This window comes from Cupressus sempervirens, chromosome 9 (genome assembly GCF_028749045.1).
Source record: "Cupressus sempervirens isolate cs-2001-9-10 chromosome 9, ASM2874904v1, whole genome shotgun sequence".
Lineage (NCBI taxonomy): Eukaryota > Viridiplantae > Streptophyta > Pinopsida > Cupressales > Cupressaceae > Cupressus > Cupressus sempervirens.
This window is the reverse complement of record NC_143126.1, coordinates 398,962,128-398,982,231: the sequence shown is the minus strand read 5'-3', so window position 1 is coordinate 398,982,231 and position 20,104 is coordinate 398,962,128. Positions and strand designations below refer to the sequence as shown.

General features: G+C 38.0%; 1 protein-coding gene across 4 annotated transcripts in view; it reads right to left on the bottom strand.

Annotated features, from left to right (window-relative positions):
- FAH2 (fatty acid hydroxylase 2) overlaps positions 1 to 20,104 on the bottom strand; it is a 36,530-nt gene that overhangs the window by 9,097 nt on the left and 7,329 nt on the right. For all 4 annotated transcript variants that reach the window (XM_089800328.1, XM_089800327.1, XM_089800330.1 and 1 more), the window contains exon 2: positions 8,423 to 8,492. In XM_089800328.1, the coding sequence (XP_089656454.1) occupies positions 8,423 to 8,473 (51 nt within the window). In that variant the 5' untranslated portion in view covers positions 8,474 to 8,492. The remainder of the gene's footprint in view (positions 1 to 8,422; positions 8,493 to 20,104) is intronic.

Genomic DNA, 20,104 nt, shown 5'->3' with positions numbered 1-20,104 from the left:
GCAACTTTGGTGAATGCTCCATTGGCATTACAGGACTGGGAGAGACATGGGAATGAGCATGGCATTGAACTAAGCTTAGTTTCATCTTGCACGCCTGACACTCAGCTTTCTGCAGTAGACGGATCATATGTGGTTACTGATAATGTTACAAGTTCATTTTGCATTCACATCCAGGATACAAGGACAATGTTAGACAGGTATGTGGAGTTAGTTGGTATTGGTCACATTACTCAGGTAAGGAGTTTGCTTGAATTACCAGTTGTTTCTTGTTTATGGAATTGGACTCGAAGATGTTTCATCGGTGTTTGGGATTCAGATTACTGGAGATCTTTAACACTTTATGGTAGCAATGATTATTTGAGTGCTATCATGGACTTGATTAGCAGAATACACGGTGTTGTCTTTCCTTGTGCCAGCAGCTCATCCGATGTTGGTCTTAGTTTTTATACACCGGTGTTGGGCTTGGTTCATATATCTAGTCGACCATTCTTGCTGGAAGGTGTTGAAGATTTTTCATATTTGACAATGTGCACAGATGAGTCCCAGGATCATATTGGCCTTGATGACATCCAGGAGGATGTAGTGGACAATTTTGAAGATTTAGCTTCTTTGGCAATTTCTTTGGGTACTGAGGAGTTAGACAGCAGTACTACAGTTTTTGACACTTTGGATGTTGATATGAGTTTTGAAGTGGATTCGCAGAATATGGATGGAAATATTCCAGAGACCAGTAACTTTGAAGATACTCCTTTAGACAATGCGCCAGAGAGGGTTTATAGAAGACAATCTAGCCAATGCCATCATGTGTCTAGCCAGTTGAGAGTTAGTGAGCGAGACATTGCTATCACTTGTGAGCATTTTGATACTGCTCGTCAGTTGTTGGCCGTTACTGGCTAGGGTGTTTCTATGACGGATGAATCCAGCGGTGGTTACTTTTCTTTGGCAGAGATTCATGCCTTGCGTGAAGCTGTCCGGATTTTGAAGCAGGATTACTTATGATTGGTAGCCGACCGTGATCACCTGGTTGAGTGGGGGAGTACAGCCTATGAGGCACTCTTGGATCGTGAAGAGGACGTGAGTGAGCTTTCCCAGGAGCTCATAGCGACTACTGAGACTTTAGAGGACACACGGCAGGATCTACAGAAGTCGCAGTTTCAGTTAAAGGAGGTGACTGTGGAGTTGGAGCATTTGCGGTCAAAACCAACCCCAAACCCAGTTCATTTGTCTATTGAAGTGGATGGTGGTGAGTACACTTCTGCAGTTGCTACTGTGGAGCATGTTGTTGGGACTGACACACATGTTCAGGATTTGGAAGTAGCTGGGCCTAATGAGTTCGAGATACTAGTGGGGTCAAGTCTCCAGACTGATTCTTCTCAGACAGATGACAGTGTGGTGCAATTGAATATGCCACCCTTACAGGAGGATCAGTTGTGGTGTGCAGGGGAGTATGTTGATGCTTCCTCGTATAATTTTTACTACACTGAACCTTTCATGGAGTATTTGCTGGATAGTGCATGTGTTCAACTGGATTCGCATAAAGTGACAGAAGGTGTTCTCATCCAAGGTATTGGTGTTATTCGCAGATTGGTTGAGAAGATTATAGTGATCCTTTCTACTATGCTACCTCACAGGGATTTTGAGGTGGGGTTTGTTGAGCATAGTGCACAGGATCCTATCCAGCCTACAGCCACTCGGAGTCAGAGATTGGAGCCATCTGTTGATTCCCAGTTCAGTGATGATGAGTCAATAGCAGAGTTTGGGGGTTCCTACCGGCATTATACAGTGAGTTACGCTCATCATTTTTCTTTTGACCTAGAGATAGAAGATTTGATTTCACACAGGTGTAGATTGGCTCCAGTTTCTTACCATCCATTATGGGATGGAGTGGCACCATCTTCTGAAAATAGAATTGGTAGTTGCAAGTTACACAACCTGCAGTATCGACACATCCAGGGCAGTTTATCAAAGATTGGTTTTGTTGGCAGTGACTCAGGTACCTATGGCTGTTGTCATATTCACAGTATAGTTGGGTGCAAGTGTCAATTAGACAAGGACTTGAGCTTTGATAGAGTCGATGTTTCAGTTGGCTTAAGTTCCGCAGAATGGTTTCGTCTATCAGCATCTACAGTTGGTCTCCAGATGATTTCATCAGAGTTGTCAGTTGTTTGGGTGTTGAGTGCAGTTTCTCAGTTGTTGACTTTTGTGTTGTTGATGATGATGATTTCTCCATGGGAGCATGGTGAGGATTGGGATGATACACAGATTTACATTTGGGATCCAGGCAATCTGGTTGGTTTAAGGTTCAGCCATTGCTTGGGGACAAGCAATTTCAGGAAGGGCGGACTATCATGTCCCCATTTTTCGGAGGCAGTCTGATTTAATTAATTTGATTAGCTTGGTTGTCCAAAATAATGAATATTTTATGAGGACGACTAATTAATCATTTTAATTAAATAAATAAGTGATATTAAGTTAATTATTTATAAAGTTATCAAATAAGTAAATATTAAAAGGTAACTTTATATTTAATTAATTTAATAAAGTGACTTGAATTATTAAATATTTTATAAAGTCACTTAATAGATAAAATCAAAAATGTTCTAGAAGTTTCTGGAGATGATGGAGAGAAAAGAATAAATAGGCACCCCGGGGCTCCATTCTAATCAAGCAGTTGTTTATTTCTCTCGTTATCAGATTGTGATTCAATCACATGTGCATTGTGGAACCGAGGGTTTCTGCAATTGTCACAACTGGCCATTGAGAACGAAAACTCTCAATTGGTACGCAATTTTGAGGGTGTGAAATATCACCTGAATTATTGCAGATTGGAGGTGACATTCAGTCATTTCATCAGGGCATAAATTTGGGTCTAAGGCCAAATAATTACATGGAGATAGCTGCAATATAGAATCACCTTTGTTCTTTGTTAGCCAGAATTGAGGAAGAGAATTCCTCCTTATTAGCGACGGCTGGAAGTATATATAATTCAATCTGCATTATTGGGACATCCTTGGAACAAGATCGTAGGAGCTAGCTGAACGGCAAGGGTTAGAAAAATACGCAAGCTTGGCTATCGATTTGGAGCCAATACTACAGCAGGCGGAGGCATATTTGATCTTTCATCTCTTGCATCCAGCGAACTTAGTAGCCGAGCATCCTCTAGCAGATTTCAACGATTTCCATTAAGGTTGTGGTGCCTCAAAGTCAAGCCGAAGGCGAGAATGATTTAATTGATTTAGGTGTCGTTTTACATAGAAGCCGCTTTAAAATATATAAAAATCGCACTAGACGGGCAGGCGGGCAAGCCAACAATTGAATCTACATTCATCGTGGGTATTACATTGGTTGTGCAGAGAGTCATCGAAATTCATTGTATCAAATTGTGTTTTGCAATATAGTGATCTAATCTGGCATTATAGACTGCCGAATTATATCAGGAGGACAGCATTTTCTGATTGGTGTGCAAGCTTGGTGAGTTCTGGGCCAATTTCATTCTTCTTGGACTGGACGGCATTATATATTGGATCTTCATTGCGAGTTGTGTGGGATCTGCCCTCTCAGCCTCAAGTGACTGTGCAAGCTAGACGTCCTTCACCTTGTGCTTGCGATCTCCATATTGGTTAATACCGTGTGCCATTACTCTCTAGCGTCCAAGGCGATTTGACTTCAAGGAATCATATTGCATAATCTGCCATCAACGTGGGTAAGAGGAGACAGAGATAAGGTGACTAGGCGGAATGGTCGGACTTGGAAGATGAGGGATATCGCATGTACATACATGGGTCCAGTATTCAGAGGAGAGATCTCAGCCTAAGATTGCATTGGAGTATTTCGTGGCAAGAAGTAAACAGGAAAAGACAGAACAAGGATGCAGAGGATTCTTTGATGATCTGCGATCTCACCTGCCCAAATACTTGTTGCGGATAGAATTATGCATCCACATGTTCAGGACGGTTCATGGATAGTTGGAAAGAACCCACGGACCTTAGACGGCAGAGATGGCACCAACATTCCCTCCAGACTATAAAAATAAGCAGATCTGACCAACTCATACGATTAATCGCGACTTCCAGGTTCCTTTCCTAAAAATTGTTTAGTTATAAATCTCAGTTATTCTTCTGGATTGTTACTGAATATTGAAAGGATTTGCTTTCCTGAACATTGTTGGTATTATTATCTACTGCATTTATTACATCTATATTAATTGGTGAATTATTTGAGGTATTACCCTTTGCATGACAAATTGCATAGTACATTGTCTTTCGTAGTACAATTCAGACTACAAGAATAGAATTTGTCTCAGCTTACCACTGGTTCTTAGTGACCTTGCTTGCAAAGTGTTTGACGAAATGTCAAACCACTGAAGTATAAAGATTTTTGGTGTTGGAAGAAGTTATAACCTGTTGGGGGTTATTACAAAGCAGCACACTGGGTCTTATTTATGTTTACCTGCTTATGAATAATGGTCACATTTATGATTCCTTACTCATGAATAACATGTATGAATATGAAATTATCATTATGTGACCTTTCATTAGAAGAATAGATGCAATAACGTGCAACTCTTTATGTGTTTTCTGTAAACAAGTATGGTAAGGTTAATAGGGGAATGCAAGGAGGGAGAACAGTTATGAAGTCCTCTTCTAAGCACACCATCTCATTGTGTTGACGTTGCCCCATGAGGCCAAGGAGGTGCAAGGAGTGCCCCACCCTTGCGCTTAGAAGAGAAGGATGCTCCCGACACCCTATTGTAGTTTCCTCAATCCTATACCTCGGTTGACTATTATGTTAACTAACTGTAATCATAAGGAAGAGGATAAGGGTGGCAATGGAAGAGTGGAACAGCTATGGAATTCCTCACTAAATATGCCCCCACATATGGATGACAAAGGGCCACATGTTGACCATGAGGGTAGAGGGGTTGTAGGACATAATAACCCAGCCAGAATAACCCGGTCACAACAACCGATGGACAAAATAAACCAGAGTCATAATAACCCAAGCCAAAATAACTCATAGTCAGAATAACCCGTGGACATATTATCCCCATAACCATAAGAAAATAGTCTTTTTAGTCTTAAATTGAGTTCACATTATTGTTTCCTACTTGGTTTCCCAATGTATCCAAACATATATTTCTCTATTTTATTCTATTGGAGACCCTATTCTTTTTTCACTGCTTGATGAATTTTCAGATTAAGATGTACAATTCTTGAAGCCATTTACTAAATCCTCTATGTCATCCCTCAATAGTATTATTGGTTTTTGGTTGATCATCTTGAATATGTGACTAAAAATTCCACATTGTGATTGGAAACTTGGGTGATCGTTTATTGCCTCTCCTAGTTAGTCTGCGAATCCACCTGCCTTCAAAATAATTAATTGTGGATTGTAGAGTCTCCTCATGTTTTATATGATAAGGAAATTGTGTAAATATTTCAGATGCATTGATTAAGTCTTCTAAGGCACAAAAGCTAATGCAACAATCTTTTTTATAAATAATTTGTCTTCTGGATTTGATTGTGTGCGCTTTTTTACCATCAACGTTTCGGATCATACTACATGATCCATCATCAAGATGAGAAAGTGCAGGAGTAACGGATCATACTACACGATCCATCATCAGGATGAGAAAGTGCAAGAGTAGAGATATTCTTTACTCCTACACTTTCTCATCCTGATGATGGATCATGTAGTATGATCCGAAACGTTGATGGTAAAAAAGCGCGCACAATCAAATCTAGAAGACAAATTATTTACAAATGGATTGTGGAAATCTGATAATGTTAATCTTTTTGATCTCAAATGCAAATACTCCATTGACAATGTAACATGTTTTTAGATCTTCTTTAACTTGCTCAAGCAAGGAATAACTATTAAAAAATAAGGAAATTTTGAATATGATAACATTGATAAGGCAATTATCATATACATTATAGAATCTTAATGGATAACATTAGAGTTGACCTGAGATTTTACATCGAGAATCAATATACAAATTAACAAATTTCAAAGCTCTTATGTCACTGTACATATAGATTATGCCAATATTATATAAAATCACGAAAACAAAGAGCATCCGCCACTGCCCCTAATCAATATGTTTTAACACTTCATCAAAATCGGAATTTTGAATCTAAGTTACCACCACTATGAAGGACTGCTTCATCCAATGGAACTCTGACCAATCTCTCCTATGCCCACTCCTAATCAACCCATGTGGAATGTCGCATCTTTGGGATCAACATCCCAATATGTGGACCTGGACGGAATCTAATGATACTTCGGAGTCAATCGTTCCTACGTGGCAAGGCACTATGTTAGAGTAATGATAAAATCATGTCACTGCAGTGTGACTTTCAAGTGGTTCACAAGGTATTACCATTATTATGTAGACAATGTTTGTTGCAGCAGAAGTGATGCTTAGGTAGCAGAGCAAATAAGTCCATAATGCGGCTGAAGTTCTAGGGCTGACAAATTGCAATCCAAAGGGCTGCTGAGTTACCACATTAATGATGAAGACATATATGCTGCAGAAGTGATTTACAAATGACTAATGAAGTGAGACTACGTTGCTGCAGATGTATACTTTTTAAAATGTATGCCTGTGCCATGCAAGGAAAATCATCTGGCATGTCTAGTTCAGCTAGCCATTTCCAGCTGTTCCAGAACATTTTCAGCAAAAAAAAATGAAATCCCGGATGCTTTTTCTTTTTCTTTTTTTCCGGGTCAGGGATAGCTGGCTACACCTATGCATCCCCAAAATGTTTTCTGTAGGTGATGGATCTTAAAAAGTAAGGGATGCATCCCCAGGGTACATGAGTTTTTTAATGCTGGAGGAATAAAATTCCAAGTCCTGACAAAAGAAACTTGGATAGTGAAAAAAAAATTATATTTCTTGACACTAATCAAATTACCAGAATACTTGTAAACAACAGCATTTATTCTTTCAGGAAAACAAAATGTTCTGGTCAGCAACCATAGGATATTTCCTTTTGTTTAATAATTTAACTTATTCTTTAAAACATGTTTTCTAGATGTTTCTGCATTATATAGATTAATTTAACCAGAATTTATTATCACACGGCCAATGGGTAGTCCTTTGCTGAAATTATTCTATTCAGCTTTAGATAAGCCTGTGAGTTTTGTGTTAGATATTACCAACTTAACACAATTTCCCAGTGCAGGAGTATGTCACTTTGGTTACCCAATGTTAATACAAAATTGCCTCGAGCCTCCTCACTGTATCAGTGTCCAATAACCATTTCAAATTGTACAAAATGTATGGTGCAATAAACCATTCCATATTTTCTATTAGTTGCTGATTCGTGAAACAAATCCGATTTGGGCACGTGAATCAGATCCGTGGATTCAGGATTTTTTTTTTTTCCCAATTATGATACATGGAGGATTTGTGTTATATATATATATACACACACACACACAGTCACACCCTAAAAAATGAGAGATCTACAAAATTTGAAAACTAAATCATTTCATAGTATGAATCTATGATTCTAGTATGGATATATGAATCTATTATACTTGATAATTGATTTATATTCACAATTATAAAGAAAATCAACACATTCACATTGAATTACTGAGTTACAAAATGAAATTATGATCTTTGAGGATCCTCGGGCTGTAGCTTGGATCCTTGAGGATCTGGGTAGGATCCTCGATTCAGCCTGTGGATCCTCAGGCTGTGGCTTGGATCCTTGAGAATCCGGGCAGGATCCTTGATTCGGCCTGTGGATCGATCCTCAGGCTGTGGCTTGGATGCTCGAGAATCCAGGCAGGATCCTTGATTCTGCCTGTGGATCCGGATCTACAGGCAGAATCGAGGATCCGACCTGTGGATCCAGATCCACAGGCAGAATCAAGGATCCAAGCACGGATCCACAGGCAGAATCAAGGATCCAAGCACCAATCCAGATCTGGATCAGATCCAAATCCGAATCTGGATCCATCCGGGCAGGATCCTTGGTTCTCACGGATCCTTGATTCTGCCTGTGGATCTGGATCCACAGGCAGAATCAATGATCCTGCCCGGATCCTCAAGGATCCAAGCACCAATCTGGATCCAGATCAGATCTGAATCCGGATACAGCCTGTCTAAGAAGAATCCGGCAACTTAACATATTCTTCTAAAAATATCAATCAAGGACATAAAAATAGAATAATAGTCATCACTCCCAAAATTCTCAACTGATAAGAAAATCTAAAGCTAAAAAAACATATTTAAATACATCATTGTAATCATACTACCAAGTGACAACTTAATATATGGGGATTGAAAGAATTAAAAAATTGAAGAATATTTCAGTAACCTCAATATAGAGAGCAAGCAGACCATAAAATCCTTACTATCTTACTTATCAAATCTATAAAACAGAAACAAATGAGAGCAACCACCAACCTGAAAAACAAGAGGCTTGTTCAGGTCAACTGAATATGCTTTGACAGTCATTTTCCCTCACCTTAGCACACTGCAAAAGCATTTCCGTGAAAGTTACAAGAATATTATAAAGCAAAGGAGAAATTGATTGCCACAAGAAAAGCTCTAAGATTTACTATTCAATATTACTGAAAGATGCATCTAATATTCTTATAAATCTTCTTGGAGTGATATAATCATAGATTTTGTGGTGTAATTATACAGCAGGAACAAGTTTGTGGTGAAATCTCTACAGCACAAGTATTATCTGTGGTACCTTTAATGAATAGTCCAACACAATTTTGAAACAAATAATATCAGAGAAGGAAATCCCTTTAATACCACCAGATAAGAAAGATATTTGGACAAATTGTCAATTAATCTAAAATGAATGCACTCAAGATATTTGATAAAACATCAAATTTTGATCTCAGAAACTTCTCGTAGAAAATCATCCATAAGAAAGAAGGAACTCAAATAAAGCAATGCACAGCAATTTAACCTTAATTCTTTGCACTAATCAAACATGTCAAGTTGACCAATCCAATTTTGAGCATACAAATTTTCTCCTGCATGGGGGGTGAAGCGGCCATCCAGCACCTCCACCACCGGCCACTCCAGATCTGTGAGACCACACAGCGTTTCTACTCATCGGTGGCACTCGTTCCTACTTGCCCTAGCCCATATCCTTCAGTGCTGGATTTCTTTCAGCCACAGAAGGATCCCTTGTCCTTGCCTCGGGGCTGATTCCTTTGTTTGTTTCTTCTGCTTTTCACTTGCTCTTTTCCAGACACCATTTGGTGTTCCTTTGGTCCACTGCTGCTTTGGTTGTATGCTTTCAGTCCCTTAGACCCTTTTGGTGGTTTCTTGCTGGACACTAATAAATTTATCTTATCTTATCTTACACGAGCAAAACTGCAGTGCTGCAAAACCTTCTAGTGCCAGCTGAAATGATTATTCCCAGTTGCTGACTTGAATGTTGCTGCATGTAACTTACATTTCTCATTGGTGTCTGTTCCTTCCCTTTGAATTAAATCTTCCATAGACACACATATCAAAAATATCTTCCATAGACACATATCAAAGAAAAGATTACTATTCATCAACTCCTTTTGTAATACATATAAATTTTAGAGCTATTGAGTGTGAACCCTCAACACTTCCTTTCCCATACCACCACTGGCTCCACTCTAACATTGCAAGAAGCAACATTTCCTATGAATGTAATTGTTCATCAGTCACCTCACTCAGTGCTGCTTAGCTTTTAATTTATAAATTTAATGAATTAAGCTGATCCATTAAAAGAACTATGTTTAGTTCTAAAGTTTTCTAGTCAACACTGAAGGGGTCCTATAAATTCTCTTTCTATTTGTTGCAGTGTCAATGAATTCCAAATCTTGCCAAAAATTGAACTCCAGCTTGTTGGACTGATCTTGCTAGTTTTCTAACATTTTATATAACCATCTCAACCAACTTATTCTTGTAGATATAGATGCCATTAAATACTAATATGGCTGGACACTGGATAACATAATGCTGGCATAAGACATTAGAAATAGAATCTTTGCAAGCCTTTTGAAAATGTTTCAGGGGCTGATCCACAATTGATTGAAACAATTATGCAGAGATACAGTGGATATCAGCAAAGCCAATTGACTTAGTAGGGAGATTTACAGCCTGCTTTAAGGAAGTCAGTTTCCTCTGGACCAAAGATAATGGAGAACTATAAACTGAAAAGGCTACTCGTGAGAAGCAAGTCAAAATGCTGTGAATGAAGTTTCTAAAAAAATATCCAAGGAGCAAAGAGAGGCAAAACTGTATGCTGTTCATTGCACGTGATTGGAAAAGAAATGGTCAATTCTGGTGATCATCCCTTGAACATTGCAAGTTTGAACTTGAGACTCAAACCCTTGTTGAGTCATTTGGTTTGTAACGAAAAAAGAGCATTCTTTCATATGAGATGTAAAAAATGACAACATAAATTAAGTAAAGAAAGACAATGGTGTACCCTAATGCTTATAACAGATGGTATTTTGGAGCTTTGGAGCAGAACCAACTGAACATGATAAGATATTAGACTGCCAAAAAACTAACCTCTCCCATAACAAATCACATTTTATTTTGTAGATGTTGAGTTGGCCTTCTTGACAATGCCATCTTTATGGCTTACTGTGCATGGCCATCCTCTCCTTTCCACAACCAACAAGGCCAACTCAACAACCACAAGATCACACAAATGTTTCAAATGCCAACTTAAGTGGTCATCTCCAAAATATAGACAATATTTTTTGCAGAAAAATTACCTTACTGATTGATTGAGCAGAATCTTTCATAAATTTAAACAAGTACATAGTATACTAAGAAAGAGGTAGAAACAAATCAATTTTTGAAATCAGGATATACTTTAGAAAAGAACTCTATGATTTTTCTGGTGAATTTCTAATTGAAATGCATAGTATTTTAGCACATAGTTGTGAAACTTGAAACAACTGCATATAATGTTTGGCAGATTTTTGCCATAACAAAAAATATTCACAAATTGTAAAAATAAATTTAGCCAAATCTACGAGTGACAAACAAAATACAGCTGCAAATAGTAGTCATTGAATATGAATACATCTGACCATAAGATGAGTATTAAACACAGCAGATTGCTACCTAAAAAAAATAACGAAAATAAGCCAGGCAAATAAATCTAAATCTAAATAAATAAAATAAAATTTGGAAACTTTGCCAATTAAAAAGGTGTCAAAATTAGCTAACCAAAGTTTTAAAAAAATGCTAATATGTGACTTGTAATAAAGAATAGCCACTAAAAAATCCCTGCTCGAGGGGTACGTGAGTTTCATGTGATTCCTTTTATGTATTGTCAACTGGCTCCCTCCTAATATTTCCAATTCAAGAGTTCCTATGTATTTGTCTACCTGCTCGTGAGTTGCCTTACTTAATGACACTTCATTCTGTCTTAGACATGTCCTCCTTCATATATTTATTAATGTATCTTTTCTGTCAGTTGTTTTCCAACTCAAACATGAGTAACTAGTTCAGGTCTTATTATTTTAATTCAATTTCTCACTTGATCCTTATATCCATGGGCAAGAATTTCAAATCCAAATTACTAAACTTTTTTTGTTGTTCAAATGTAGGCACTGTTAGTACTTTTCTTCAACCCGTTCATGCTCACACATTACATTCAAGAGAACTGATCGAACCATGCAAAGCTTTCCTATGCATTGGTAGAGAACAATTTGTTACAACAAAGTCATCTGTTTGCTTAATAGACACTACTAAGCTTTTTGACATTTAAAATGTCACCATAAAGAGCTTGTTATAATAGTCGTGCATCAACTGAGCTTAACTTCCAATGTCAAGGTGTCACTTTGGAGATAAATAAATCTGATAGATTCGTTATCAAATATTGACCATGATCTTTCAAAACACTTATTTATCATAACATGTACACTTTCTCAGCATGGGCAGTGCTCATGCACAGAATTTTCCTTCTAAGAAAATCTGGAGCCCATATGAATTTGCTAAGGCAACTGTCATATTTTGCTAGCTATATGCAGTAAAGTGACTCGACAAGCATTACAAAATAAAGAAAATGCAGTTGTTTTAAGCCATCCGATTTGTCTCAAGGGTCACTGCATGAATTCTGCGTCAATGTCTGGTGGTATCTGCCAAGTAAATTATATGGTAGCTAGGTGCTACCAGATAAACTTAGAAATCTTAATGCGGTATGGTTCCCCAAAATCAATACTGTCCCCTACAAACAATATGGAGTCTATCTTTTCCCGTTATTGGCTGCAATAAATGGTTGGAGAGGAAAAGAAAAGAATACCAAGAAAAAATAACCAACAGGGTCATTACACACATCATTCAAACATTTCTAGCAAATTGAGAGAAATGATTGGCCAAAACGTTAAAGCAAGAGAAATGTGCCTAATAATTTTATATTTTAGGGGCAACCTAATAAGATTACTACAATGGATTAAAATGTATTTCTAAAAGTAAAATACTTTGGAAGAAATTTTAACTCAAGGGCCCATTCTAGAAAGGTTTAGAAAGGTGGCACTTGGCTTCATTTCGGATCCTGATTTAATTTGGAATTTTCCCTTCCCAAAATTTAGCCTTGTGCTCAATCTTCACGTCAAATGATGAAAACCCTTGGCCATTTGGAGGATTTAGAGGACAAAAACCCACTTAGATATTGACCACTGGATTTAAGGACAAAAAACCCTCATCTCCAACAATGGCATCACCAGCAGGATTGCATGGAGCTGATTTTGGCAAGTTGCTGATTTTAGGCACTTGGATTTGCAAAGAAATTTGACATGCATTATTTTGGAGAGTTCTGTACGCCTCATCTTTGACTAAGGCATCTCCTTGCAGAGGTTGCATTGGAGCTAATTTTGGCAAGTTTTCAATTGTGGACACTTAAATTTGTAAATTTCATATTCGTTATTTTGGACACTTCTCCAGCTGATTTTCAAAGTTATTGTTGTCAATTATCATCACATCCTGAAGAAAATCATTGTCATCGCTCTTTGCTGATTTTGGACCGTAAATTGCTGATTTGCCTATCATTAGTTTCTGCCTTAGTTACTGGATTCATGCCCTAAAGGCTGGATCCGGATTTGGATCCAATCCGGATCCGGATCCATGGCTGGATTCATCCGGATTAGTCCAGATTCTTTTGAATTTTTTTTTTTGAATTTTTTTTCGAATATTTTCTTATAATCATTATGGATTTGATCCATAGATTCATACTTTGAAATGATTTAGTTTTAGAATTATGTATATATCTCTCATTTTTTAGTATATATATACATGAATCATAATTGGGAAAAAAAAATCACGAATCCACGGATCTGATTCACATGCCCGAATCAGATTTGTTTCACGAATCGGTAACTAAGGTTTCTGCACCAAACGTACAAAGTGGTCAACATAAAGTTTTTGCAATGCTTTATGTTGATTTCATTGTTTTCTGCCACCTTTCAGTCTTATTTTTCTGCTCACCCTCTATGTCGTGAAGATCTTGGAAGGCACCAACACCAAACAATTGTGAGGATAAAATTATTACAAGGAAACAAGTAGAAAACAATTATACGCTCAATTTCCAACCATCAGATCAGTGTCATTTACCACAAAGGTTTTAACAAATAAACTACAAAGGTTTTGAATGACTGTCTTAATTTAAATAGTTGACTTTCAACCATCAGATCAGTGCCTAAACCTACAACATAAAATCTAACCTAAATGAAACCCTAATGGCATTATAAACCTTAAATTTCAGATGAATTTGATACACTTGGATCTGTCTAGTGGAGCTCAAACCCTCAAATGTCCTTCAAGCTCAGAATTGCAACCTTTACTTGATAGTTTATAAAATGTCTCAAGGATTCACATATCAGCTTAAATGTTTCTCACATGTCACAGATTTTGCACAAATGACGTATGCACTTTAGATGCAAAATAACACAATATTGATACAAAGAACAACAGATGTGTACAGGTTTTGTCAACATCAAAGCACCAATGACTATCAAGGACTGAGAAACAATCATAGCAAAAAAGAAGCAACGAATGAGGCAACTCCAATCAAGAAGGTCTACTGATGTGTTGACAAAGAAGTGTCAAGCATACCACCAAAGAGATGCTAAAGTGAAGGAAAGTCTAATTCTCCAAAAAATGTATGAAGGAATTGATTGCTATCCAAGAGTAAAAGGAGACAAAGAAAAGGTCTTCAAGGATGAGGTGGTCTGCAACTCCCACGAGAAACACTTAGAAATTGAAAATGTTTTGCATTTAAGCCAGCTCAGGGAATGGGGGTGGTATGATGGGATGAATAGGACCGATTGCCAGACAAATGAAAGACTTGACTCTGAAAGCAGACAAGCGGAAAGTGAAAATTAGGGATGCAAAGAAGTGGTGCCAACCAAAGGAAGAACAAATCAAACACTCCGGTGATAAAAAAAATTATAGGGCCTTTAATCACCATTTTGAAGTTTGGGTGACTAGCACAACAACCTCTAATAGATAAACAAATTCCATTCTTTGAAAAAATTAAATGCACATTCGGTCAAGATATTAGGATTGGGAGGAAAGGTATGCTACATAGAAACCGAGATAATTTGTCTTTGACCCTCTATGACACATCTTCCAAACAAAGACATGTATTCAATATTGGTATGTCCCCACGTCTTTAATATTGGTGTTGTCCACAAACATGGATGGATTTGTAGGAGATGTGCAACTAGCGAAATGTGTGGCTGGAGCCTCTGACGTCTCCTCTTAAAAGTGTTGGAATGGCCTACACTCTAAACGATGGAAGGAAGGCCCTACTAAAGAGGGAAGGCTCGAGAAGGAAGTTGGGGTGAGGGATGGACTAGGGAATGAACGATTCTTGAATGCCCCTACTATTCTAAGGAAATTAGTTGAGTAACCCTTTACACTCCCTATTCAGCTCGGTGCACCAAAAGGATGAGCTACCCGCACGACCTATGGTTGGATTGTCACAACCAATGATGGGTAAGAGAATAGAAAGGTACAAGGATGGATCAAGCCCTACTATTCTATGGGCAATTTGGGTGAGAAGCGGGATCGACTAGATTCCCTTTTTAGCTAGTGGGAGGCAAGATAACTGGATTCCCTTTTTAGCTCTCCATGATGTCTCTCGACATCTCGTACAACTTGTTGACCTCATGGGTGAAAATTTGTTGAAAAACAAGCTAAACACTCATTTCATACTACAAGAAAAATACCCACAAGCCATAGGAATGCATTCAAAGCTAGAGACATGCCATTTTAGAAAAGAGATGTTATTCAAGAGCAAATGAAGCCCAATTTTTTGTTGTCGGTGACTTGGCATGTGTCAAACAATTGAAATTCCAATTTCTTGAAGCATTTCAAATTTTATTTGCCCAGTTGCAACTATGTTTGTAGACATGTGTGCAAAATGTGAAAAACAGTCACAAGGTATGTGAACTATTCAACAGTTTGAACATTAAATTTAAACAAACGACTCGAAATTTCTATTAGATATCATGGCATTTGATGAGACCACAATCTTTTGAGGCATTTGGTTAAAGTTTAACCAGATGCGTTGAAAAATATGTTGGTCTCCTTGAATACTATGATTGCTATATATTTCAACAAATCCATTTTGGGCAAACTACAAAGTTGCAAGATGAGACAGTTTGTGCGCATTGTGCCTTGTCAAACTAAGAGTCTGAAACAGTTCACATGCCTTGGTCATGCTTTCACATTTTGCGAATTTGTGCACATGTCTACCAAGGTCCCATGTTTGCATTTTTTACCCTGGCTTAGAGTAAGACTGCAAAAGATAAAATGATAAAAATGAAAACACTAAACCTGAAACTGTGATTCTTATTTATCAAACGATTCTGACAAAAAAAATTGTTTTTCGGGTAGAATGTCAAGTGGGGGATGACAAGCCTTGTACCCATTATGGAAGTATTGTGGTCGTATTCTAGGGCAAAAAAGGTACGTAGAACAGCCACAATCAAACACAAGCTTTGTCCAAAGGCACTTAAATGAGGGTGAGGGCTCATTTGCTTCACATGCCTAAAAAAGGTGTTTATCCTTGTCCAAATGAGATAATGCGTCATGAGGTTGTCACAGATCAAGAAAGAGTTGATGAAAAAGTTTATCATAAGAGCTTCACTCATGCTTCAATGACAGGGGAACTGTTGCAACTCATAATCAGAATAGAGAGACAGAGGCAAATGTGTCTTCTAGAAATGTAGCAGCACAACATTCTCACAAAGACCACACATTGGCAGCTCAAACCCCATTGAAAGAATTTTCGATGTGCAAGATGTGCAAGGTCAAGAAGCATTTAATGCAGCAATTGCATGCATCTTTTACTACCATCAGAGGAATCTGAGATAAAGAGTGACATGACCTTGTTATTGATGATAAAAATGTTAAATAGTAGACAATAAAATCCTGATATTTGTTTTTTGTTTGCATATGAGCAAGTGAGCATCAAATCATCAAAAAAAATTATTTTCCAGATGTAATGATGATCTAATATGAAACATCATAATATTTAGTGTAAGTTTTGGGCTCTTTGACTCTGGCACAATACATTTGACATTTTGATTGTTTATTTAATCATTAAAGTTAATTCTAAACTGTACCAAGGTTTGTGTTTTCAAAGTTCTGTGTTATGAGAATTTTGGAAATTATTGAATTATATTAAAAAAAATTGGCATCTCCAAGTATGCTCATCTATCTTTGAAAATTAGGCAAACTGGACGGGTACCAGTCTCTGAAATTGCCAAGTACCCCTCTCTCTTGCTGGCCTTGGGATGCTAGGATGGACAAGCCAAAGAACTCAATGATTTAATACATTAATAGCAGACAGAACACCAAGAAATAACTAACAGTGGAAAATATTTTGAGGTTTTTTGCAAACCAGAGCACACACTTAGCAGCAATGGATAGATATAGGAACATTTTAGGCAAAATTTAACTCGAGGAAAACCATTTGTGTTGATTGTAATGTCCCCTTCGTTTAATATCTTTATCCATAAATAATAAAATTGCTAAGCCTTTGTCATGTCCCCATTTTTGGTGACAGTTCGATTTAATTAATTTAATTAATCTGGTTGTCTAAAATAATGAATATTTTAAGGACGACTAATTAATTATTTTAATTAAATAAATAAATATTAAAAGATAACTTTATATTTAATAAAGTGACTTGGATTATAAAAATATTTAATAAAGTCACTTGAGGGATAAGATCAAAAATGTTCTAGAAGTCTCTGGAGAGGATGGAGAGAAAAGAATAAATAGGCCCCCCGGGGCTCCATTCGAATCAGGCAGTTGTTTATGTCTCTTTATTTTCAGATTGTGATTCAATCACAGGTGCATTGTAGAACCTAGGGTTTCTGCAATTGTCACAACTGGCCATTGAGAACGAAAACTCTCAATTGGTGCGCAATTTTGAGGGTGTGAAATATCATCTAAATTATTGCAGATTGGAGGTGACATTCAGTCATTTCATCAGGACGATAATCTGTGGCCTAAGGCCAGATCACTACATAGCTACAGCTACAGGATAGAATTACCCTTGTTCTTTGATAACCAGGATTGAGGTCAAAAATCCCTCATTTTCTAGCAACAGCATTGAAGGGTATATATTCCTCAATATTACAGCAGGTGGAGGGACGCAAAGACATTTCCCATCATCATCGACGATTTCCATCAAAGGTTGTGGCACCTAGAAGACAAGTCGAAAACGGGATCGATTCAAATTGATTTAGGTGCTGATTTTAAATATAGAAGCTGTTTAAAATATATTAAGAACACACAAGATAGCAGGACTGGCAAGCGGGTGAAATATACCTTCGCATAGTGAATTCGAGCAGACCCGGTGATGAGTCAGCGGCATTAGTCTTTACCAACCGCTGAATGATATTGTTCCCTTTCCGACCACTTTATCCTTGCCATTTCAGACGGACGCAGGTCGGATCATCTTTGAGGCCTTGTCGTCATTGCCATCGGGAGGACGCAGATCATAACAGAATGAGCACTGTTCGAAGATTTCGTATTTCACAAAATTAGGGGCTCCGTCAATCTATACTGGAAAGGGCGAACAGTAAATAATTATCTCAATCAGGACCAAGGTTGAATATCCCTCAATCCACACGGCAGTTTTAATCATCAGTTTGTATTGGATGTGAAGGCGCTTCATCTTTGGAGTCAGACAGAGGAGCCGGCTGAATCAGCATTACAGAAGGCGGAGATTACAATTAAAGGAGCATCTAGGAAAGGTCAAACAAACCAGTTTGGACTAAGGACAACTCACTGATTTGGATACCATTTTGAGGAGTTTCACAAGGCATCAATTTGTTTTCTGGTCTGTAATTCGAACCACGACTGGGAGACATTGGATGATTTAACATACCATATTAAAGACCTGCATTTACTCTACTAGAAATGCATTCACTGTTATTGGAGCTGCATGGGTTTTGATAGCAGCAATACATTCTGAATATTGGTTGCGATCTGCTATTAGGTAATGGTGAGGAATTTTTGAACAAGCTGCAAATGTGTGCCCAGAGACAATTTATTAACCCTTCACTCCCAATTGAAGATCCAACAGTGATTCCTCTCTTTGCCAGCCGTGTGGACAAGTCAATAGGAGCAGTGTGGGCATTTTTAATTACATCGCCAGTTTCCAGCTTGTGAAATGCCAACGAACATTACAGGTGCCTAGTTAGGTATTTGTTTTTAAGCTATAATTGTTATAATTGCAGAACCTATAAATGCAATTTATGGATTGATTTTGGCCATCTCAGTTTGTTTCAGTTGCATGTTATCTGTTTAAGTAATTATATTCTAAAAATCAAAAGCATTCATCCGATACCATTCTAGAGAGTGAGTCAACAAGATGATTACTGTGGTATCGAAGGTTGTTGGCTAACTGTTTGCCAAAATATCGACCCCTTGAAGTTTTAAGATTTTTGGTGCTTAAAGAGTCAATAATCCGTTGGGGTTATTTCAGTGGTATCAGAGCGGATTTCTTGCCATCCTGTGGGGTGAGAACCAAATTACATGAGTGATCAGCACTCTACTTCAACCAAGATGTACAGGTACAGCACAAAGTCTCCAAGGACACAATCTCGGACAAGTAATAGACACAGTATTCAAAGTCGGAATTGTGGAAAGGAGGACTATTCAGACATTCAGGACGAGCTCAGAAAAATCAAACATAACATGTCTGAACTGTTGGTTAAGCACTACCGTTTAAATGACAGGTTGTCCGACCCAACCAAGGTAAATAAGTCAACTAGATTTCGATTCGGGAAATCTTCTCGCAAAGCACTAGCTGATACAGTGGGCGATGTTACAAGGAACCTTAATGAGGAGTTCGAGAAACAAGTGTGCAACCGGTCAGAGGTTTCAGTTCGGTCACAGGAAGAAGTGGTGAAGGATATTACGTTGATGAATAGTAACTGTCAACTTGATACTTCAATTGAGACAATTGTATACAGGTTTCCCAAGGGTGATGTCTCAGATACTCAAGGTGGTTTGGTTCCGATAGTCAATGATTACAGTGAAGTGAATTCAGATGATGATAAGGATGTTGATGGTGAGATACCAGGTAGAGATGAGCGAACACTGAGTATTCATGATTTTGCTGAGAGAGAGTACCAGGCTCAGTTAGATGCTTCGTCACATGAGGATGAGAATGGTAGTACTTCACATGATTTGTCCAGTCAGCTGAAGGTAAGCAAAGATAGTATTGTGGCTTCTTTATCTCATCATGACAGGATGCGGGAGATGTTAGAAGAGCACATCCAGATGATTCAGTCACAAGGAAGACATAAGGGAGTTCAGACAAAATCTTCTTGTTGTGACTTACATGCAATTGGTGAAGGAATGGGAACGACGAAGTTGAGCTATTTACATCTTCTATCAGATCGTGACCATCTTCTAAGCCTTGCCAAAGACTATTCAGATGCCTTGAGGAGGAAGGAGGAGGAAATTGTCAAGCTTTCTTGTGAGCTTGAGGACACTCGAGCAACTTTGGCTTTACAGGACTGGGAGAAACATGGGAGTGAGCATGGCATGGAGCTAAGCTTAATTTCATCTGGCACGTCTGACACTCAGTTTTCGGCAGTA